A 24,528-nucleotide genomic window follows, 5' to 3' on the forward strand; every position below is an offset into this window, starting at 1 on the left:
TTGTTATTATTGCTTTTTGTGAAGTAAGGTGTATAGATAATCCTGCTTGCAATTTTCGGAGTATCTACCCAGAAGTAGAGCTGTAGGGTTACACAGTAATTCTATATTAATTGTTTCAGAAATTGCTATACAGTTTTTGATAGTAACTGTACCATTTTACATTACCACCAACAGTGTACAAGGACACCAATATTTTCACATCCTTGCCAACAACATTTGTAATTTTCTGTTTTCATAGTAGTTGTCCTGATGGGTATGAAGTGATACCTTATTATCGTTCTTATTTGCATTATCCTAGTGATTAAGTGATTTTTGAGCATATTTTTATATGCATATTGTCAATGAGTATGCCTTTGGAGAAATGTTTATGCAAGTACTTGCATTTAATTGGGTTGTTGTTGAGTTTTAGAGGTTCTTTATATATTCTGGATTTTTAATCTCTTGTCAGATTTGTAATTTGCAATTAATTTATTTCATTATTTAGGTCATCTTTCACTGTGTTAATTGTGTTCTTTACACAGAAGTTTTGAATTTTATTATAGTCCATTTTGTCTTTGTTGCCTTTGTTTTTTGTGTCATATCCAGTAAATCCTAGTTAAATTCAATGTCATGAAGCTTTATCCTATGTTTTCTAAAAGTTTTGTAGTTTAGGTCTCTGATGCAGTTAGAGTGATTACATACAGTATAAGGTGAGGGTTCAGCTTTATTCTTTTTAATGTGGAGTTTTTTATGTTTAATTTTCTATTCTATCAGAGAAGATTCTTGGCTGTAAGTAATTGGGGGCCCCAGTTGAGCTAATTTAAGACTTTAAACTTATTGGCCCCCAAAATACTGGTTTTATTTGTTGATATCTTTTATTCATGTTGAATTAAATAAGGGATTGAACACAGTCAAGCTGTTATAGGCTTGGGCTACAGTGAAGTCACAGAAAAAAACATATCTGACACACAGTCAGAACCCACTTTTATTTTTATGGGCTGGTGGCTTTATTCTTTCAGTGCATAGTGGCTTTCTCCACATGGCTGACAATATAGTCTGAACCGTACCGGTTTTAGGTCTGAAGATGTTCAGCTTCCAAGAAGGGCTGGGCATGATGGCACTCTGGTTATATAGCTCAGTGGTAAAGCACCCCTGGAGTCAATCCCTAGTAAACCCTCCCCTGTCCCCGCTACCAAAAAAAAAAAATTTAGGACAAAAACTTTCTGGCCAAGCTAGATTGAGTTCTCAGTTCTCTATCTCTGGGGTCACTTAACTAAGCCCCAAATAGGACTGTTTTTGTTAATCAGACAACTCTTAGGTAAGTTAATCATTAGATGTAGGGAAGATATTTAAGAAAATTGATACTGGTGTGTCTCAGGATTCAGCCAGAAGAAGAAATATAATTGGTATTACAACATCATAAATAAATATGATATGGATTAGCTATTAAACAGTAATTTGAATTTAAGAGTATCCTAAATGTTGAAGGATTGAGAATGTGTAGCAGTGATTCTCAGTCTTTTGACTGAGGGGGGAAAAAACATGTTTTCATTATTAGTCTTCATTACTTAATATGAAAAGTGACTGATTACTTTGATTATTTTAACATATTTGTTTCAAGTTTTTCTTCCTAAAAGTAATTTTCTTTCTTTCTTTTTCTTTTTTTTTGGAGGTGGGGGGTACTGGGGTTTGAACTCGGGGGCACGTGACCACTGAGCCATATCCCTAACCCTATTTTTGTATTTTATTTAGAGACGGGGTCTCACTGAGTTGATTAGCACCTTGGCATTGCTGAGGCTGGCTATGAACTCAGGATCCTCCTGCCACAGCCTCCCAAAAAGTACTCTAAATAATTTGAAGTATCTTTTTCCAAGTGTATGTCTTGCTAGACTCAAAGTTTTAATTTGGTGCAAAGAAAAACATTGTAGACCATGCTGTAATTTTTCAAGTTGTAGGATTGCCTTGAATGTGACTTGCATATATAGTCACTGATAGTTTGGTGTTACATACAGAAAGACACAAAAATTCTTTAAAACAATTGCTTAGGACTAACTTTGCATGTTCTTTTTTTTTAAGGTTTTTTTTTTTTTTTTTTTTTTTTGTAGTTGTAGATGGACAGAATGCCTTTATTTTGGTTGTTTATTTTATTTTTTTAATGTGGTGCTGAGGATCGATCCCAGTGCCTCACACATGCTAGGCAAGTGCTTTGCCACTGAGCTATAGCCACAGCCTTAACTTTGCATGTTCAAAAGATAAAATTGCTTTTTCCCTGCTTCTCTGCCCTCCTCCACCTTTGGTAATAGGGATTGAACCTAGGGGCACTTAATTACTGAGTCACATCCCCAGCCCTTTTTTATATTTTATTTAGAGACAGAGTCTTGCTCAGTTGCTTAGGGCCTCACTAGATTGCTGAGGCTGACTTTGAACTCTTGATCCTCTTGGCTCAGTCTCCTGAGCTGCTGGGATTACAGGTATGTGTCACTTCTATCAGCCTCTTCTCTTGTTTTTTTTTTAGAGAGAGAGAGTTTTTTAATATTTATTTTTTAGTTTTCGGTGGACACAACATCTTTCTTTTTTTTTATTTGTTTGTTTATTTATTTATTTTAGAGAGAGAGAATTTTTTATTTATATTTATTTTTTAGTTTTCCGTGGACACAACATCTTTGTTTTATTTTTATGTGGTGCTGAGGATCGAACCCAGCACCCCACAAATGCCCAGCGAGCGCGCAATTGCTTGAGCCACATCCCCAGCTCCCTTCTCTTGTTTTATCTATGCTATTCCCTTCATCCCCAGAAACTAGAGTTAAAGTTAGTGGTATTTATGCTGTGTTTAAGCCATGTTGTGACTTGTGATTAGTAGTCAGAATTCTTTCAAGTTTTAGAACTCAATAGAGATTGGTTTAAGTAAAGGAAGGAATTTATTGGCTTATGTGACTGGCTTGTTTGGCATATAGTTACTTAGTCTTCCCCCTGTCACTAAGATTATGCCCTATCAGTGTAGCAATTTCAGCAGAAAGAGAACACATCTTTCCAAGAATTAGAATAGAAATGTTAGGATTGACTTTCATTGGCCTGGATTAATGAACCTGGGTCAGATAAATGCTCCTGGGGATTGATATATAGCCAGCTGCCCCACAACTACATGGACAAATAATAGAGGACCTAAATTTTAAGATATTCCAGCCTATATTGTACTAGTAACTTCTAAATCCCAGGGACTTTATACAATGAAAAGCTTATTTCTAACTCATGCAGTCTACACCAAGCCCAGGTGACCATCGATGTGGTAACTCAGGAATCAAAACTTTCCATTCTTCATCTCGAGACCTTCACAGTTGCTTCACCAGAGAATGAGGGAACCACAGAGTTCTAAACCACAGCCTTGAATCCTTCAGCCTGGTGGCTCTCCAGAGCTCTCAGCCATTAAATAGAATTGACCATGTGGTCCTGCTTAACTGCAGTGAAGCTGGGAAATGTGTGAAATAACATGTTATGTTTTGTTTTGTTTTATGAAATATGTCTACCACAAGCTGTTACAAAAGAAAGAAGAGAATCGATGTAGATAAGTAAAACAAATGTCCACTGCAGCCTGGATGTTTTTTTAAATGTTTAAAGTGTTGATATACAAACATGCTGTCGAAGTTTGAAACTTCATTCTTTGAAATATTATTTGCCAAAGATTGACTTGTTTTCATTTAAAGGAATTTGTGGATTTGTGCTTTGGAACCATTGACTTTAAAAGTAATTTCTAGAAACCAACCCATTTATGGGTTGAAGACTGTAAGATGATGCTAAGTTAATTAGTTACCTGGTAATTGCTAGATTCTGTGGATATTCTTTGATGAATCAAGTGTCTTCTGAGAGCTGTTTATTCCTGTGCTGGGGATTGAACCCATGGCCTTGAATATACTAGGCATGTACTCTACCACTGAGTTACATCCCTAAGCCCCCTTAAAACTTCTTTTTTTTAAAAAAAGAAATCCTTTGTCTTCAATGAAGATTTCTCTTAGGGTTTCTGAGTTACTATTTCAATGCTTGTCAATCTTTCATTTTTTATTAAGTATCATACAATAAGTATTTTAGGTTTTCTGGGCTCTGTGTCATAATTACTGAACTCTGTTGTCTTTCAGCCCTGTTACTATAGTACAAAAGCAGCCATAGACAATACTTAACTACATGAACAAGAGTGGTTTGTTCCAGTAAAATTTTATTTACAAACATAGGTAGTGGGCCATAGTGTGTTCATTTCTCCCTGACTGCTCATACTTATTGATCTTCTCTCAATTCTTCTTCCTTCCCTGTTATATTTGTGTTCCTAGATAATATTTAGCCACCTTTTAATTTTGAATTTCTTGAATTGCATCATTCACATTCATTATATTAACTATCTTCAGATTTTGGAATCAGATTTCAGGTGGGTTTTGACTTTGCCTCTTACTAGCTGTGTGATCAAGGGTAAGTTAATGTGTCCTAAATCCTGTAAAGTAGGGCTAATAATACCTGTTTATGATTGTTATAAACATAATATACAAAGTGGTCAAGTGTGGTGGTGCATCCTTGTAATCCCAGTAAGTTGGGGGGCTGAGGCAAGAAAATAACAAGTTTGAGGCAATCTAAGTTACAGAACTTAGATACTCTATCTCAAAAAAAAAACTAAAAAAAAGGGAAGGCCTTGGGATGTAGCTCAGTGGTAGAGTGCCACAGGGTTCCAAAAAAAAAAAAAAAAAGCAGGGGGGCATATAGTGTTTAGTATAAAGATTGACAAATAATAGATGGTAGCTCTTGTTTTTATTGTCTTCATAGATATTGTCTTTCACTCCTGGATCTTGAACCCAGAAATTTATTTAGACTTCCAGTTTTTACTCCATTTCTGTTTTGGTCATTTTTACTTAACAGTTCTTTAGTGTCAGTAAGAAGTATTCAACTGCAGGTATTAGGCTTCTCACATAACAAGAAGTTTGGAAGTAGAGGGTTTTATAGAGCTTTATGATGACAGGACATTTTCATGAATCCCTTGATTGTCTCCCTCTTTATCTCTGTGAGATATTGCAGTAGCTTTAAGCGTCTCATCCTCATGCAGCTGTATCCAAAGGAATAAAAAGGTGAAAAGAAGAAACTTATCCTTGTGTATTGTTTTCTCTTTTTATTACAAAAGCTATTTTTAAAAAGTTGATTAGGAAATAGAATTTATAGGACTTGAACAACTTAAAGTGGGAGAAACTTGAGAAAGTATAGGATGATTATCTCATTTTTTACTTAAATGTCTATACTATAGGTGGATGGTAGTTCCATTAATATGAGAAAATAATAAGTTTTATAAAAGAAGATAAATTCTGTTTTAGACTTACTGAATTTGAGATCACTGTGGCAGATGGACAGTCTATCCAATAGCCATTCCTCCTTTTATAGCAGCTGTATTTCACATATCATAAAATTTACCCTTTAAGAATGTACAACCTGTTGTTTTTTAAAGTATATGATATAGTTATGTAATCACCATCACTATTTAATTTTAGAACATGTTACTCGTCCCCAGAAGAAGCCCCGTATCCATTAGCAATTGTTTCCTCCTTCTCCAGGCATTGGCAACCACTAATCTATTTCCCTGTGGATTTTCCTAATTAACTCTTTTTTTTTTTTAGAGAGAGAGAATTTTTTAATATTAATTTTTTAGTATTTGGCGGACACAACATCTTTGTTTGTATGTGGTGCTGAGGATCGAACCCGGGTCGCACGCATGCCAGGCGAGCACGCTACCGCTTGAGCCACATCCCCAGCCCCCCTAATTAACTCTTATAGTCATTATTTTCTTCTCATCTTCCCTTTTGAGTTCCCTTTTAAAAAGGACTGTCATGCACAATTACTAATTTTTCTTTTGGTTAGCCTAATGCCTGAAATAATGTATAGTAGCTTTGTGATGTCTGGGTGAGTTATGAAATTAATTCATCCACAATAGTGATTTTTTTTTTTTTTAGGGTGTTTTAGGTAACCATAATTAAGAACCACTGGTTAGGAATACTTAGTTAGAGGGCCTTTGCTTTGTTCTCATTTATCTTTCTAACCCCCCCTGCTTGTTGTTCTCTGGCTTATATTTGATGTTCCACCAATATTAAACCTACTGGTAGTTTTAAATAAATGTCATGCCCGCCTGCTGCACCACCCCCTTGTTTCCTTGCCTCTGCTCCTTAGATTTTCTCTGTTTAGAATTCCCCTAGGGTTTTCCAGTTCCCCAATTCTTGTTCATCTCTTTAGGCTTAGTCAAAGAATCAGAAATTTTAGTTTTCTTTCTGGGGAAACCCCTCTGCACATCCCTTTATTGTTCTCACCATGTAATGCTATATAAGTAAGTGTGTGTGTGTGTGTGTGTGTATGTGTGTGTATTTCATTTCTCTAGGCCAGTGATTGCTGAACTTTTTATTGCTTATGTGTGAAAAATGAATATGTACCTATACAGTTAATTATAAGTTATATGTGTACTAATGGAGGAATTTTTTAATATTAACAAAGCTTTTTGAAAAAAATACTCAAGTCTAATAACTTTAATCCTGTGTCTTACTTTACAACTAATGAAGTGGTGGGTTTCTTGATGGCAGGAGCTCAATATATGATGATTGGAACTCAGTGTCTTATCTGTTTTTTTTACCTACCCCTGTTTGGGTGTAGGTCTTCCTTTTTTGTCATAGCACCCTTTCTATACCTTTATCATTGCCCTTATCATGCTATATATTGTTATTAGTATAAACCTATTTTCCTTCAAAAGAATATCTTACACATGGGTAAACTTTGATTTCTGGTGTACCACAATTGCATAGTACCAATTGTGGAATGAATAAACTGAATTGAATAAGTGGGATGCAGTGGTACAAATCTGAAAATAATTAAGACAGTGATAACTTTTAGTATTTATTTGAGAAATGTTAGGGCCATTTATTTTTAAAATGCTTATGGTTTAAAGCAGTGCATCTCAAGTTATTGGTGATAATGGACCAATTTCTTTTTAGTTCCCAATACATTTGTGTTCTTATGCTTATATAAAATACAATAAAAGTTAAATACTAGGAAAATGACACAAAAAGAGATATAAAATACAGCCCTCTAACTTTTTATTATTATTGTTATTAGATTCAACAGGCATAAAATTACTCTTTAAAGAATCTGTGTACCCTCAATCGCTCATGTACCACATTTTTAGAAACATGGTATAAAGTACTGTAATAAATACCTTATCTCATTTAATTCTCATAAGTCTATGGAATAGGTACTGTTGACAACATTTATAGGAAACTAGGGCATAGAGAAATAAATTGCCCAAGATCATATATACACTATGGAAAATAGCCAGGATTCAAATCCACGTAGTCCTGTCTGGCTCCAGCGTCTATGTGCTCGTCTGCCTCTGATTTCATAAAGATGAAATAAGGTAGCATTTTAGTTGAGAATGTTGTGAACAGATATAGATGCAAGAAGAGATAGTTACAAGTCACAGTGTAATGAATTATTTTGCCAGTTAAGGGGTCACAGAATGATTTTCATATAAAAGTTTAGTTGTGGAGTTAAGAGTAAACATCTGCTTCCATTTTACCTTAGTGATGAAATCCCTGATTTGCAAAACAAAAGAGTGATAGTGTTTCTTTTCTGTTATTTGATAACATAATCAAATTGTTATTTTTATACTCATATAAAACAGAAATGAGCTTCCTTTCTACAGTTATCAGTATTATAAGAACGAAATGTAAGTAAGATCCCATTATTATGTTTGATAGTAGATGATCATATTACTGGTTTCATTGGTTTGTATCATGAAATTGGGAGACTTCTAAAGTATTTTAATTTCAACAACTATATTGTTTTTAAATTTTTAAAAATCTTCCCCCTATAGAAATCTGGTTAAGAAGTATTGTCCCAAACGGTCATCCAAAGATGAAGAGCCAAGGTAAATCATATACCAGTTAATTAATGCACATTAAAAATAAAAAAAACAAAAACTTGTTTTTATTATTTATTAAAAATGCTGTTATTATTTTAAAAGTTTGTTAGGGGCTGGGGTTGTTGCTCAGTGGTATAGTGCTTTTCTAGCATGCATGAGACACTGGGTTCATTCCCTAGCACCATATTTAAAAAACAAAAACAACCAACTAAATAAACAGCATAAAGGTATTGTGAACATCTACAATTAAAAATATTTTTTAATAAGATTTTGTTTTAATAAGAAACTCAGTGTTCATGAAAGGGGAAACTACTATTTCTCCTATATGGATAAATACTTTAGTGGACTTGATCAACAGTTTTCCACAATAGTTTAAGAAGATTTCCAGGTAAACTGAATTAGGGCTCCACTTGAATGATATAGTCTCCAGAAGAGAGAGGGTTTTTTAAAAAAAATTTTTATTTTCCCCCTACTTTATTTTGTAGCTGTCAGCTTTTAGATCCTTCCTTTTACTCTTATAGGTAGTAATACAATTTGGCTTGTTGGTTTAAAGGTATAAGGAAAGGGATGAGATTTTAAGGGTAATTTTTGAACCCTGAAAATTTTTTTAGCTTTTTGGCAAAAATGTGGCAACAAAAAGATTAGAACTTAACAACTTTGTGTCAAGTTGTCACTTATTAGGATTCTCAGATTTGCTGTTAACAGAGCCCTATCTGAGCAGTCATCTTTCATTAATAAGAGAATATATTCCTTCAAAGTAGATGTATGCTTTTTAATAGTGGTTCTCTTTGTTTCTCTCCTTCCCTCCACACACATTCTTACCCTTATTTTTGACCCTTCTACCCCTCTTTGATGCCAACCAAATGGCTCTTCACTTCCATTCAGGATGTGGGCAGGCATACAGGCAGCTGTCTCCAGAGCTGCTAGCAAAGTTGTTCTGTAGATCAGCCATCGAGATGCATTTGAGTGGTATGATTGGCAGGTTCTGTCCTCGAGAGCAAGTGCATCATCTCTGCAACAGGTTCAGCTGCCAAGCCTAGGAATCCAACCAAGTTCATTCCCAAGCTCAGGCCAGTCAGTTGACAACCTAAAGAGATTCCAGTATGCCAAAAGAGCCTGCAGGTAGTATTCTTATTATTTTTTGATCCCAAATATCCCTTTATTTATAAATTAAAGGCTACTTGAAGATATACAAAAATGGTACAACTTGAGCTTAATGCAGGATTCATTCCATATGGAGTTAATTTTAGAACTAGTAGCTTCAGTTTAGGTTGAATATGTTAAAATTTGTCAAGTGTTAGGCTCAATCTATACCTTGCAAAAAAACATTTATAGTGCAAGTAAAAATTTATTCACCACTTTTAATGTTTTTGCCAGGTTTACCTCGTGCATAGCCTTTTTTAATATCCTTAATGAGTTAAATGACTATGCAGGACAGCGAGAGGTAGTAGCAGAAGAAATGGCGCACCGAGTTTATGGTGAATTAATGAGATATGCTCACAATCTGAAAACTGAAAGAAAGATGGTAATTATTTTTATCCAATTATAATGTTTTATGAAATATTTTCACAGAAATGTTTTGTTTTTCAAAAAACCTGTTTTCAGCATAAACTGATTTTCTGTTAAATTTCTTGTAGCTAAAAATTATTGCAAGTTATTCTTGCTCATTTATGATCCTTTTGGAATTAAGACTAAGATTTAGCAAATGATAGTCCATGGGAAAAAATTAGCCTACCATCTATTTTTGTTTTCTAGTTTCCACAAGCTAAGAATGGTTTTTGTATCTTCAGATGGTTGATAAAGAATTAGAATAAATATTTTGTAGCATCTGAAAACTTCATCACATTTAAATTTCAGCATTCATAAAGCTTCATTGGAATAGACTAATTCATAGTCAATTCATATTGTCTGTGGCCACTTTTGTATACATTGACAGAGTTAAGTATTTGTAGAGGATACCATGTGGCTTGGAAACCTAAAATATTGTCTGACTTTTTATAGAAAACCTTTGTCCACTCCTATTGAAGACAATCATTATTTTTCTAGATATTATGTATATTTTAAAGGTTGCATTTAAGTATTGAAATAATATCCTATAAAGTACATTTTAGAGAGTTTTTCTTTACTCTCTTAAGTCTTGATAAAGTTATGTAATTAGTACCTTGTGGGGGAAATAAAGTTAAAAAGCCTTTTGGGCACAATGGAATTTATTTGGTATTTAAAAGTAATTATTTTTGTTTGTTTTCTTTGTTTTTTGGTGTGTTTATAATCTTTAGCATCTCCAAGAAGGACGAAAAGCTCAGCAATACCTTGACATGTGTTGGAAACAGATGGATAATGTGAGTTTCAGTGTTTTAATTGTTAAAATTTTGTAGACTAGATTACCCCTGACGTCTGTTAGAAGATTTTACATCTATTTGAGTTTAATATTTCTCAATGCATTACTCATAATTTGATGTTTATTTTGTTGAACAGTAGCCAATAAAGTATAAATGAGGATGTGAGATCATTTTGTCTTTTTTTTCCTAGTGTGATTCTATGTTTTATATAAACTCTAATCTTCATATCATTGTAAATGTTTAGGGAGATTTGCCTGGACTTTGTATATTTACTATAAAATATTAATAAAGGTAGAAGAAGTAGAGAAGTAGTGCTAGATCTTAGAAGACCGGTTGACTGAGACTGAGAGAACCAAGACTCTGATTCCACCTTTTTTTTTTTTTAGCACATTTTCTTCCCGATTGCCTTCAGCAATCTCTTGACTTATTTTTAACATATGAAAAAATGAAGAGAGTAAACTAAATTATATGAGTGTTTCTTTCAGTTAAGTGATTCTGTAAATGCTCTTAATATTGGGCTACTGATAAGTAAACATCATATTATGGGGGAAAGATACTTTAAGGGAAAAATTATGAAAGCATAATAATTTAAAAATTTTTCCAAGGTACTCACTAATGTGGTTTTTCTTAAGGTTTCTGATTTACAGTAATTTGAAAAACAAGATGTCTACATGAAACATTATAGCTGCCTTACAGTACAGTATTAAATGATGTTTTATAGCATATTTTATTTGATCCTTCAAGTTATCAAGCTGTTTAATCTTTACCAGCATATTTTTATGATGAATGCTATATTCTTTGAGAATTATGCCAAAGGAAGTTCATCATGTTAAGTTAATCTATTTTGTCTGTGGTTGTTAACAAAAGGACTTTAAGATCAAGATTTTAAAAATTCATGTGTATATTTGTGGTATCTTCTGTTTTTCTTACCTTTTCTGGTTCTTGGTTTGTTTTTGTAGTGCTATAGGTTGAATCCAGGGCCTCATGCTTATTAGCAGGCACTTTACTGTTGAGCTACAGTCATAGCCCCTTTCTTTTGCTTTTAAAAATGCACTTTCAAAGCTTACATTAATTTCTACCATGTAACTGTCACTGATTAAAAAAAAAAAATTCTATCAACAGTGCTGATTGAGAATTCTTAGATATATTAATAGTCTATTTTCATTTTTGTTTTGATTTTCTTCCTGATTGCCTTCAGCAAGACTTTTAGGGAGTGTTTTCATTGATTAAATTTTAAACTCCTTTCACTAGCATCCTTAGTGTAGTGCTACCTAATGAATGTGTGTGTATGTATAATAGACTCCTACACTCAATGGATGTTGATAATATTTGCTGACTTGCCTTTAAGACAAGGTTACTGAGGTCATAAATATGAAAGACGCATAAAAAGTATAGGAGAGATATCTTCAAGGCATTCTTTTAATTTGATTATAATTTTATTATTTTTAGGAATATACTATATTTTTTTTTTTAGGAATATACTATATAAAAGTGATTTTAACCCTCCTTGTGTTTATCAGACATCCGTTACATGTACAAGGTTCTGGATGAGCAAAAGTGGTTATGGCATGGTTCTTATTTTTGTGGAACCTTCAGTCCAGTAAAGGAAACGGAGAAATTATAATTTGTTTAATACATAGCACCAGTATAGTATGTTCTGTTTTCTATTTCTGGATCTTTCTGTTTAGTTAAGAAAATGAAATTGTAGAATTTCGAACCTATTTGATATAATCAAGAGACAAAAAGAACTGGGGAAAATAGGTTGAATTACTGACAATATTGAAAATTGAGGGGAAAAATTAAAAAGCAATTGTTAATCCTGGAAGAAACAAAATAGGCAGCATTGGAATATAAGAGAGGACAGAAGAGAGTAGCCTGTGAGAGTATCTTGAAGGAATAAGGTTAGAGATTAAGAAAATAAAGTGTCAGAGATGCCAAGTCCATCATTTAGGCGGCTTCTAATAAGAGAGAATACACGTTTATGGAGCAGTTCCAGAGTTGGTCAGTAGTTCATATTGTCACCAAGGCTGCATGTCCTCCCTGTCTGTCCACTTTGTCATCTTAACCACATGGGCTCTTCAGCCTTGTTCCTTTATGGTCAACAGTTGATTTAAGCAACCAAACACCATATTCTCTTTGAATGTGCACCCAGAGACATGAGAAAGGGAACATTTTTTTTTTTTTTCCCCCCAACTGCCCCTTTTTTGTCAGGGAAGTAAAACCTCTAGAAAAACCCCAGCACACTTCCTCTTGGGTGCCTTTGACAAGATTGATTTACATGTCCATGCCCTAGCAGTGGGGAGACTGGGATAGAAGGACAGCTATTTTTGACCTTTGTATTGGAATGTACTTTCTGTCAGGGTAAAGGAGTAGAAGTGACTGTTTTAAGTCTGTCACAAAATGTAATGAACAATCTTTTCTGGAGTACTGTCCTATATTATGATATACTACCTTTCAGGGAAGGTACTTTTAATACTATGGTTGTACTAGTAAATGTTTTGATGTTGTAAGAAATGTTATATATTTTTTCCACAGATAAGACACTTAATATATAAAAAAAAAACAAAAACCTTTTGTATATCAGTAACCTCAGTTTGCAACAAAATTAGTAGGCCATAGTTACTCAATATGGAAATCAGCTCTGAACTGAATTTCAGAGAATTAAATGTGGAAATTTAATCAGTTTTCATAGAGAAGTGACATTCTGTTTATTGTGCACAACCAGATGTTTTTATGTGCTTTGGATAAATTGTAGGTATATCATTTGGGGGTCTCATACTAATCAAAACACTAACTAAGGCCTACATTTAAAGAATTTTGTAAAAATTTTTGGAACACATTAATTTGATGTAAATTATAGGTTATGTCATGTTTTAAACTATGTCAAACTAAGCCAAGTCAGAAACCTTTTAGCTACAAATGCCTAGATCTAATAGTCATTTTTAAAAATTGTGTTTTAAGAAAGGGGAATCTCTGCCAGGTGTGGTGGCACACCCCTGTAAAGGCTGAGACAGAAGGGCCACAAGTTTGGGGTCAGACTCAGCAACTTAGTGAGACTCTGTCTCAAAAAAATAATGAAGGTTGGGAATATAGCTCAGTGGTAAGCACTCCTGGGTTCAACACTAGTACTGCAAAATAAAGGCAGGGAGGGGATCTCTAACTACTAGGAACATGGGGAACATAGCAGAGCAATGAGTTGAAACAGTGGCATTTGGAAACAGAGATGTTGGGGTAGAGTGGTTGATTGGACTTGGTATTTGCTAAGGGATTGGGTTTTAATACTTACACAGGCAAAATTAGGTTTTAGCTCTGTATATTATAGAGAGTTCAAACTGAAACACTTATTAAATTTGAACTTCTAAAGGACTTGTGAAAGGATTAGTGAAAGATGGTCTAAAAAGATCTCTGCCCACTAGTTAAGAAAAAACTTATCTCTGAAAATCAAAGGAGGGGAAGTATCCTGTGAGAAATTTAAACCCTTTGATCTTGTAGTCATGAGGTTTGGGATTCAAGTTTGCACTGTTCATAATGTTTTGGGATCCATAGACTCCAAAACAAAACATTTAAGTGGTTCTACAAAGTAGATTAGGTCAATACAAAATGGTGAGATTCCTTGCTTTCTTTTGAGTACCTCAGAATACAATTAAGCAAGGCATTTATTTTTCAGGCAAGAAATTGGAAGAGGCCTTCTCTGGGGAATCAACCAGCTAGAGGGGAAAAACTAAAACAAAAACTTACTGATATTGATATCAGGTTTTTCCTAAGGAAATTACCTGGCTATTTTACCGTAGAGGGAAAGACCATCTGTGTAGAACTTTCAGTTGGCTTTTTAAAAAGAAGCATATAGCCAAAAATCCCCAGGCATTTAAAGGAAATAGCCAAAGTGTACATCAGAGACCCAAACTCTGTAGGAAAAAGAACTTAGAAGAAACAGTGACTATGAAAGGAAGTGAAAATTAAAATACTTAAAACAGATAAGGAAGTCAGCCACGGTTATATGTGCCTGTAATTACAGTAACTCAGGAGGTTGAGGCAAGAGGATCCCAAGTTCCAGGTCAGCCTGGGCAACTTAGTGAGATCCTGTCTCAAACAATAAAAAGGGCTGGGGATGTAGCTCAGTGGCTGAACACCCCTTAGTTCAATCTCTGCTAACCCCTGCACCCCCATTGCATTCATGAAATAAAGACAAAAGTACTATTAAAAAAGGAATCATTAAAATTAAAAAAAATAATTTTATGATAGCAGAGATGTGCAAAACCCCCTAGGAAGAACTACAGGTAAGACTGAAGAAATATCTCTCAGAAAATAAAGCAGAATGGTAGAGGTTTAAAATGTAGAAGAAAATATAATACATTTAGAGGATTTATCTAGAAAAAAACAGAAAATGGGCAAAAATAAGTCAAGAAAATGTTCTCCAAATTGATAGACATGATTTTCTAAAAAATATTCTATTGTTTGTTTGTGTTGGGGATTGAACCCAGGGCCTTGTGAATGCAAGGGAAGCACTCTACCAACTGAGCCTATATCCCCAATCTGAGATACATGATTTTTAGGATGGAAAGGATTTCCTAGCTGCCCAGCACAATGGGTCGATGTCAAAACCTATCTTCACAAAATTTCAGAACAGAAGAAGAAAATCCCACTCATCAGACAAAAAAAAAAAAAAAAAAATTATTATTATTAATTAGGAACCAGAATGGGATTAGATAGTCACGCAGGAAACCAGAAAATAGTGGAGTAGTTCTTCTACATTTCTGAAAGAAAACAGTTTCTAAGAAAGAGCTTAGCCTTATTTTATCATTTAAAAGTAATGATAAAGGCATTTTTAGTCATGGAAACTCAAAAAATTATCTCTCATAAACATTTCCAGGAAACTTTTGCTGAATGTACTCTAGTAAATGAGGAAATGATTCTAGAAAGGAGAAAGGATGGAACTCTAGGTTAGGAGATCTGGATAAGAGAGAGGTGTATGAAATACCCAAGATATGGGGAGGGAAATCCCAAGGAAGCAACTATGTGTTAGGCCTAGCTGACAACCAGTTCAAGCAGTTTGGAAACCTTTGGGAGATAAAATAAGATAATAAAATGAATAGGAATCCTAATGTGTTAAAATTAATTGTTGAGACTTAATCAACTGGGAGAAGCATCAGGTTAAATTAAAGCTATATGCTTTGAAAACTAAGCAAATTGTATATATTTGTGTATTACATAGCTTAGTTGTGAATAGCTTTTACAAAGTTTTAGTAATTTTGAATTATATAAAAATTTTTTAGAAGATCTGGGTCTGGGATGATAGTATTGCTGGGATACCAACATAACACAAAGCCACTTTGGAGGGACACTTCTATTTCTCAAGTTATGTTAGTGTCCCACCATAAAAGCAAACACCAAAATGAACCAATAAAACAAAAAACAACAAACCAAAAAGGAATCTGTTGAACATGAGCTTACAATAAAAATATACAAAATACATGGTTTTTTAATTGATAGATGAGTTATATAATAAATACCAACTGAATCATGCTTATATTTTTTTTCTTCACAGTCTATAATGTCTGATATTTAAGGCTCACATGTTGGTTATAATAAAGGACAATTTTACTTTTAGTGTGCGGTTCTTTTCTACAATACACAGTGGCAACATTTTAAAGTTATTTCTTAAATGAGATAAATCTAATTTTCTTAGTGTTAATTTTGATTTTATTTATTTTTTAATAGAGTAAAAAGAAATTTGAAAGAGAATGTAGAGAGGCAGAGAAAGCACAACAGAGCTATGAAAGATTGGATAATGATACTAATGCAACCAAGGCAGATGTTGAAAAGGTAAGAAATAATACACTCTAGGCTTTAACATCAAAATATTACTTTTGTATAAAGAAGTCATACTGTTTGTGTCTGTGTTAGAAATTTCTCAAGAAAGATGCTAAATATAAACCTAAAGTATGTAAATATTATCATACATATTGGTCTGAGAAGGTAATAAGGTAATATGTTAATTTAGTAAAATGTCTTTGCTGCATTCAAATTGCAGAGGAAAGACATTGCTACTGGGTTTCAGTTTCTGTCCTATTCTTAAGCAGGATAGAAAGTCTGAGGTATATTGATGGAGTATGTAAAAAGGGTTGAGTAGTGTTCTTTGCCAACTACTCATGATAAAGAAAAAGAAGAAAAAACATGATAATACTGTCAGAAATACATAATAGTAGCTTTCCCAAGTAGATTCACTTTGGAAAACTGAACATCTTATTACTGATTTCTGGGCCAGATGTTTTATAGCATAACTTGTTGTTAGAATTAGCCCTGTAATTGCTGCTGCTAAGCTTTCCCTTCCCCGTTCTTTTTTTTTAGTTGTAGATGGACACAGTATCTTTATTGATTTATTTTTATGTGGTGCTGAGGATTGAACCCAGTACTTCACATGTGCGAGGCAAGTGCTCTTATCATTGAGCCACAATCCCAGCCCTCCCTTCCCCATTCTCTTTTTTATATTTATTTTTTAGTTGTAGTTGGACACAAAAACTTTATTTATTTTTATGTGGTGCTGAGGATCAAATCCAGGGCCTCGCACTTGTTAGGCGAGCACTTTACCGCTAAGCCACAATCCCAGCCTCATCCTTCCCCATTTTATATGCTTTTTATCTTAGTACATTTGACACAATGATAATACTGAAATATTAGTATTTTTGAAATATAAATGAATGCCATTACTTGATATTGTTGTGTATACTGAAGGACCACCTTTAATATATTTTCTCCTTTGAAGTTTCTGATTTCCTAAAGAAACAGAGTGAGAAAAAGGAAGAAGGAAAAGAGGAACAATTTATTTCTACCTTTCATTTTCTTTTCAACTAAAAAAACAAAAACAAAAACCCATAAATTAATATAAATTCCAGGTTACAATTGTCTTACTAGTATAACTCATGATGTTTCTATATTTTCCACCTTATTTTTAATAACTTATACCTCTAATAATAGTAATGGAAATGTACAGTCTCCGGGTAAGTCTGCTCTTGGGTTTTCTACTTTAGCATTTCCTTGTACTGGCTCCACTCATGTCTCTGTTTTAGGTTTCTGAGATATTATACAAAAATATCAAATCTATCTTTTTCATAAAAGCTTTTTAGATATTTATAGTAGATGAACAATCATTTCTTCAACTGTTCCACATATGAAGTTGTGTTGAGGTACCTTTTATTATGATTACTTTCCTTTGGATGCCTTTCAGTTTATCAATATCTCACATAAAGTAGTTTTCTGAAATTGGATGATCTGATCAATCCTGCATTTGACAACCTCCCTTGTCTGAGCATTAAATTTATGTTAATAAAATGCATATGGACTTGTGCAGCCATGTTGTTTGGATTGACTCCAATTGAGTTTATGGTTATCTGAGATCCATCCATCTTTTTACATGTGCAGATAAGAATGTGTTTTTCTTAGATACAGCTTATACTGTTAGTATTTTAAATTCATATGTACTTCTTACTAATCATTAGATTTGATCCTGCTATTACGGTTTTCATATTCTGATTTTGATCATCTATATTAATTTCCTTTCCAGAATTATGTAATGCACATAATTGATCAGTATGTTATCATTACTTGAAAATATGAGCCACAAAAATTGAAAAAGCACTATTTTTTTAATATTTATTTTTTAGTTATAGGTGGATCCAATATTTTTATTTTACTTTTATGTGGTGCTGAGGATCGAACCTAGTGCCTCACGCATGCTAGGTGAGCACTCTACCTCTGAGCCACAACTCTAGCTCTGAAAAAGCACTGTTTTTATGCATGGGAGACTTTTTGCCATTTGACATTAACTCCTTAAGAACTCTGTTGACCCATTATCAATATTGCTACAATTTTTATGTACTGGGCAAGTTTAAAGTTACTTGTTGTATGGACTTTCATTTAGCTTCTTCATTTTGTCTACAGTGATAATTTCAGTGATTAGTCAAACATCCTGAAATTTATATACAACATGTCTACTAGTTTGGCCTCTAATTTAGAATTTCAGTGTTTGCAGTTTCCTTTTTTATGCTCATTTATTTGCAGTTTCTTTAATTATTAAAAAATTAGGGGGCTGGGGCTGTAACTCAGTGGCAGAGCACTTGCTTAGCACGTGTAAGGCAGTGGGTTTGATCCTTAGCATCACATAAAAATAAAAACAAATAAAATAAAGGTATTGTTCATCTACAACGACAAAAAAAATTTTTTTAAAAAGTGGCGGCGGGGGGAGTCTATTTTTTTTAGCTTCTAGCCTTGTTCTCCTGTATACCTGCTGGAGCCTCAGTCCCAGATCTTAGGAATCATAGCTAGTGACTTAGAACTGGAGGAATTTCCCTGACAGAACTATGAGGTTGTGTGGGTAGGGAATTTGGAATCCTCTGTCTCACCATGGTTTGTGGTAAAAAGAGAAAGGGGAAGGAGCAAATGAATGTGTACTTATGGTTCCATGTTGGAATTAAAAAAAAAAAAATTTATAGAAACACTTTGAGCTATAGTTTTTAGATTCCATGATACTTATTTATTGGAATTTTTAAGTATATTTTGGATTAAGTGACTCATAAAGGGCTTATCTGAGATCTCAAGTTATTTCCATAGGTTAGTTTGTTTCTGAGTGAAGAAGGTCTAACTATACACAAATATTAGAAGGTCAGGGACTACCTCTGTAGAATCTGGAATGAGAATAGTGAGGTATGTTTACAGTGTGCTCTACAGTTTACAGAGCCCTCCCATGTAAAATGATTCACACCTTAGAAAACTGAAAAGAAAAAATTAAGCTCAATTCTTACTTTTTTAAAAATTTTTTATTGGTTGTTCAAAACATTACAAATCTCATGACATATCATCTTTCATACATTTGATTCAAGTGGGTTATGAACTCCCATTTTTACCCCGTATAGAGATTGCAGAATCACATCGGTTACACATCCACATTTTTACATAATGCCATATTAGTGACTATTGTATTCTGCTACCTTTCCTATCCCCTCCCATCTTCCCTCCCCTCCCCTCCCCTCCCCTCCCCTCCCCTCCCATCCCCTCCCATCTTCCCTCTCTACCCCATCTGCTGTTGTTCAATTCTCTCCCTTGTCCCCCCCCCCTTTCCCCTCACAACCTCTTATATGTAATTTTGTGTAACAGTGAGGGTCTCCTTCCATTTCCATACTATTTCCCTTCTCTCTCCCTTTCCCTCCCACCACTCGTCTCTGTTTAATGTTAATCTTTTCCTCATGCTCTTCTTCCCTGCTCTGTTCTTAGTTGCTCTCCTTATATCAAAGAAGACATTTGGCATTTGTTTTTTAAGGATCAGCTAGCTTCACTTAACATAATCTGCTCTAATGCCATCCATTTCCCTGCAAATTCCATGATTTTGTCATTTTTTAGTTCTGTGTAATACTCCATTTGTATAAATGCCACATTTTTTTTTATCCATTCATCTATTGAAGGGCATCTGGGTTGGTTCCACAGTCTAGCTATTGTGACAATTCTTACTTTTTTTCCCCCTGTTATTTTAGAACAGTTGAGAAATTTAGATAACCCCCCAATATGTTTAGAATTAACAATTCTTGTTTATATTCTAATATTCTCATTAATGTAGATAATATTAATTTGGCTTTTTACAAGAAATCAAGAACAGAATCATATCCTACATAAGCATTATTTAAAGAACCTTTGGTTTTGTAGAGATGAAAATCATTCAATAGTACATTATTCAGAAATCTCTTTTTGTATTTCTTTTATGTGTATTTGTCCTGTAGAAATTAATGCAGGGCTGCAGGGCCTCATACATTCTAGTCAAGTGCTTTACCTCTGAGTTACATCCCCAGCTTTTTTGCCTTTTTTTTTTGGGGGGGGGGGGTCTCTTTAAGTTTTTATTTTTGAGACGGGGTCCTGCTAAGTTGCCCAGACTGGGTTAAACTTGCAATTCTCCTGCCTCAGTGTCCTGAGTAGCTAGGATTACAGGTGTGAGACACTAGCCTGCCTTAAAAACAAAAACAAACCTACACACATTTTAATCATTATTTACTTCAGCTGTGATTTTTAGTTTCATATTTTAATTGGATATAAGTGTATTATAAAGAAATGATTGTTTTATTTTTAACTTTTTTAATAGTCTAAAATACTTTGAAGTTAACATGTTTTCTTGCTCTTCTGATTAAAAATATACTGGTTCAAGCTATAATGTTGTCATTTTATGTTTTCTATGTGGATTTTGTAAGAAGAGACTTCATTTGAACGGATTATTGCAAGGGAAGAGGACTATTACAATAGGAAGAGGGAGGATTTTGCAATTAGGAGACCACTCTGACTATAAAATCTGCAAGCATGTCCTTTAAATTATATCAATAATTTGAAAGAGATCACTTTGTTATTATCTTGACATCAAGTGTTGACTTCTCCACAGATATATGATCTGATTTTAGTATGATTTTTTCAGAAAAGTGAATTGTATGATTTCATTGTTGGTGGTAATTGATTGGGACCAATTTACCTTTAGGCCAAACAACAGTTGAACCTGCGTACACATATGGCTGATGAAAATAAAAATGAATATGCAGCACAGTTACAAAACTTTAATGGAGAACAACACAAGCATTTCTACGTAGTGATTCCTCAGATATACAAGGTAAATTTTAGCTATTTGAAGTTAATTGTTTCAGTTTGAAGAGTTAGACTTAAAATGTAAAACTTAAGGGTTTTTTGGACATATTTCAGGGTGTTGGGGATCAAATCCATGGTTTTATGGAGGCTAGGTAAGCCACTGAGCTACATCCCCAGCCCCAAAACTTAAGATTAATATGTTTGTAGATTTACTAGTCACCAAAAATGGTGATAAGAGATTTTTTTTTATGATTACATATTTGAAAAGTAAATTTTCCCTAACTTTTAAAGTATAAATTTTCCTGTACATTTCTTATTAGTGTTATAAATAGTCCACAAAACAATGACATTTTGAGATAAATTTTAATACTCTATTATTATATATTTTGACTTCACAGGAAGAATTTCTTTGAAGTATATTGTAATATGTTCACATAGAATTAGAATGTTGTAGCTTTTTGATACCACTCTAGAAACTTTGGCATTAGTACAGGTGATAGAAATTAATCTTCTAAAAATATATTCAAGTCTTATAAAATACTAGCCTGGTTTCTGCCTATTTGTCTCTCAGGCTCTGTTAGATCATAATTGTAATTCAGGCCTTGAGCTTGTTTATCAGTTCTGTCCATCATTACTTAATGATAACAGTTGCTACACAGGTAAAGACCCTAGACTTTTCATGAGGATTAAATTAGCCTTTTCTAGATGGAATAGAAATTAGAGAAAAGGGATTTAGTAAAACTGTCAAATGAGATAATCCCTAGGAGAGCAGAGCTTATATGGGAAGAGTGTCAGCCTAACTAGAAGTCAAAGTGGAATTTCACAGGAAACATAGTTAGAGTTGGGTATCAGATTCTGGTCATTTATTCCAAAGCACCAAGCCTACCAGTCATCACTCTGTGATGCTTTTATCCTCTTTATTTTTTGGAAAGAATTTAACTTGGATAAACTACGTTTTGTGTTTCGAGGTCTGACATCCTTTTGTTTAGATCTTGCTATGATGCAATCTTGCAACTTTGTGATGCCAGGAGCAATTCTTTTGTGAAAATGCTGGTCTTAAACTCCCAGGCTCTGTGAAGTAATTAAAGAGAGAAATAGTAGTATGGAGTTTGAGGACTTGAGCAGTGCAGCTGCTTATTAGAAAAGAGAAGGTCAGTGTTGTCAAATAAAACAGTATTAAAAAAAAAAACAACAAAAAACCTTTCAATTATTGGGCTTCATGTGTTTCAATATATTTCCTGTGGCATTTGATCATGTGACTTCTTATTTTTCCTCATGTATCCCCAATTCTTTGATAGTTATTCTGAACTATAGGCTGTGATACGGACTGAGTACCTGTTGGTATGCGTTCAACTGTTGGATGCCTAGTCTGACCAGATATTACTATAATATTCTGAACGAATTTTAAGGAGTTGTAAGTCTCAGACTTGTGTATGTTATAGGTTAGTTACTTTAAAAAAAAAAATTATTGCAAGAATTTTGTCTTTGAAGAACTTTCCATGGAAGCAAGGAAAAAAAAAACTCATCTGATTAAGGAGTTAAAGGAAGGAGAGATGGGACAGGAAATAGGTAGCAAGAAAAGGGTACCTTTAGAAGACTGGAAAACCACTGTAACCTGATTTTTTTGATGCACTAAAAGCCTTGATTTGTATGTTTGTTTATTGCTTCCTTCCCTCCCTTCCCCCACCCCTCCACTAAGTATTGCTGAACAGAACTTGTTAAAAGATATTAGGATAGAAATTTTTAATTATATTTTTTAGGGGGGTCACTAATTCTTCAAAATAAGAAATTCAGTTTTCTTTAAAAATTTATTTTTATTAGCAACTACAAGAAATGGATGAACGAAGGACTATTAAACTCAGTGAATGTTACAGAGGATTCGCAGATTCAGAACGCAAAGTTATTCCTATCATTTCAAAATGTTTGGAAGGAATGATTCTTGCAGCAAAATCAGTTGATGAAAGAAGAGTAAGTGCTATATAATTGTCTTTGAATAAATGTATTTGGCTTAAGTATGTAGTTTAATGAAATGGGTTGGGAAAGGAGTAAAGTAATTTGATAGGTATTTTGTTCTAAATTATATTCTATGGAAGAAAGTTATGCAATTTGTTAGGCTTCTTTGGATTCTAAGAATCATTCTAACTGCTAAAATTCTGACTTAAAAAATGTTTTTTTTTTTTCCCAAAACTCTTCCTTTCCCCACTAATTTTTTAGTACTGACCCAAGAATATAGCTGTGAACTGTATTACAGTTGTATTATACTGTTAGTCTACTGAAATTTTAGAAAAGAAAATGGTTAGATTTAGAGTTGCCAGAGTTGGCTTTAACACAAAGAGTTTATACTTAAGCTCAACCAAGAAACATGAGTAAGCTGGGTATGGTGGCATATGCCTATTATATCACCTACTCAGGAGGCTGAAGCAGTAGGATTGAAAGTTCAAGGCCAACCTCGGGAACTTAGTGAGACCCTATCTCAAAAATAAGAAGGACTTGGGGTATAGCTCAGTGGTAGAGCACTTGCCTAGCATGTATAAAGCCCTGGTACTTTGTAGTACAATTTCTTATACTACAAAAAGAAAAATGATCCATGAGAAAGAGGAAAGAGGGCATTGTGAGTAGAGGAAATGGGTTAATTTACTACCCTTGAGGAAATAAAATCTCATTGCATTGTATCTTGATTGTAGTGTAATTGAATCTAGTATCTGATCATTTCTTAGTAAAAGTTGATTAACCAAAAAGCATGATTAGCAGAAATTCAGAGTACAAGGAAAAAAGCAAGAGAAAAGAACTAGGTTTGGGGGATAATCAGATATGTACCACATATTTTATTGTTCACAGTAAGCCTATCAAACTTATCAGGTAGGCATAGTGAGAATCCTTCCTAGCAACTAATAGAATGCTTACATTTAATGAGGAGGATTTTTTTACTTCTTTAATTGGGAATTCCAGTATTTTCATATTACAGGATCCAAAGTTAGGTACTTTCTGTTCTTGCCCTCTGCTTATTTTTACCCTTTAGTGAATTGAGGGCAACATTAGTTACAAAAGTAGGAAATGACTTAAATGACTGGCAAAGTATGCTGCTAACAGAAACAGGAAGCAGAAGAACCAGGTATTCTCTTTGAAAATGAGAGTAAGACGTCAGTGAAACAGTCAAATAGAGATAAGTATGTCTAGAGGGTTATATGGTACTTACATGAATTTTCAAGTTTTAGGTGAACAGTATTAACTTTGTATTTTCATACTTGCTTTTTGCACTCAGTATTATGAGATCTTTCCCCATTACTCTGCTAATATCCCACAGAATGTATTTAACCTTTCCTCCATTAGATGAATGAGTCTTTTTTTTTTTTAACATTTTTTTTTTTAGTTGTCAGTGGACCTTTATTTTATTTATATGTGGTGCTGAGAATCGAACCCAGGGCCTCACACATGCTAGGCAAGCGCTCTACCACTTAGTCATAACCCCAACCCAGATGAATGAGTCTTTCTACTCACTTTTTTTTTATGGTTAGATGCTTTTTCCTCATTCTAAATTTCAACTTCTTGTTGACATCCCTTAAAGCAAAGGGTTTTTTTCCTTTGAAACTTCTTGTAATTTCTACTTGATAATAGCCTCTTTTCTGTGTTCCTTTGGTTTAGATAGTTTTAGCTAGCTCACTAGTCATCAGA

The 24,528-nt window shown here is 33.9% G+C and overlaps 1 protein-coding gene across 3 annotated transcripts in view; it reads left to right on the forward strand.

Annotated features, from left to right (window-relative positions):
• Fnbp1l (formin binding protein 1 like) overlaps positions 1 to 24,528 on the forward strand; it is a 112,470-nt gene that overhangs the window by 62,263 nt on the left and 25,679 nt on the right. For all 3 annotated transcript variants that reach the window (XM_071618067.1, XM_071618066.1, XM_027935164.3), the window contains exons 3-8: positions 7,859 to 7,912; positions 9,284 to 9,431; positions 10,183 to 10,245; positions 15,964 to 16,068; positions 20,753 to 20,881; positions 22,678 to 22,824. In XM_071618067.1, the coding sequence (XP_071474168.1) occupies positions 7,859 to 7,912; positions 9,284 to 9,431; positions 10,183 to 10,245; positions 15,964 to 16,068; positions 20,753 to 20,881; positions 22,678 to 22,824 (646 nt within the window). The remainder of the gene's footprint in view (positions 1 to 7,858; positions 7,913 to 9,283; positions 9,432 to 10,182; positions 10,246 to 15,963; positions 16,069 to 20,752; positions 20,882 to 22,677; positions 22,825 to 24,528) is intronic.

Source organism: Marmota flaviventris, chromosome 10, assembly GCF_047511675.1.
Source record: "Marmota flaviventris isolate mMarFla1 chromosome 10, mMarFla1.hap1, whole genome shotgun sequence".
Lineage (NCBI taxonomy): Eukaryota > Metazoa > Chordata > Mammalia > Rodentia > Sciuridae > Marmota > Marmota flaviventris.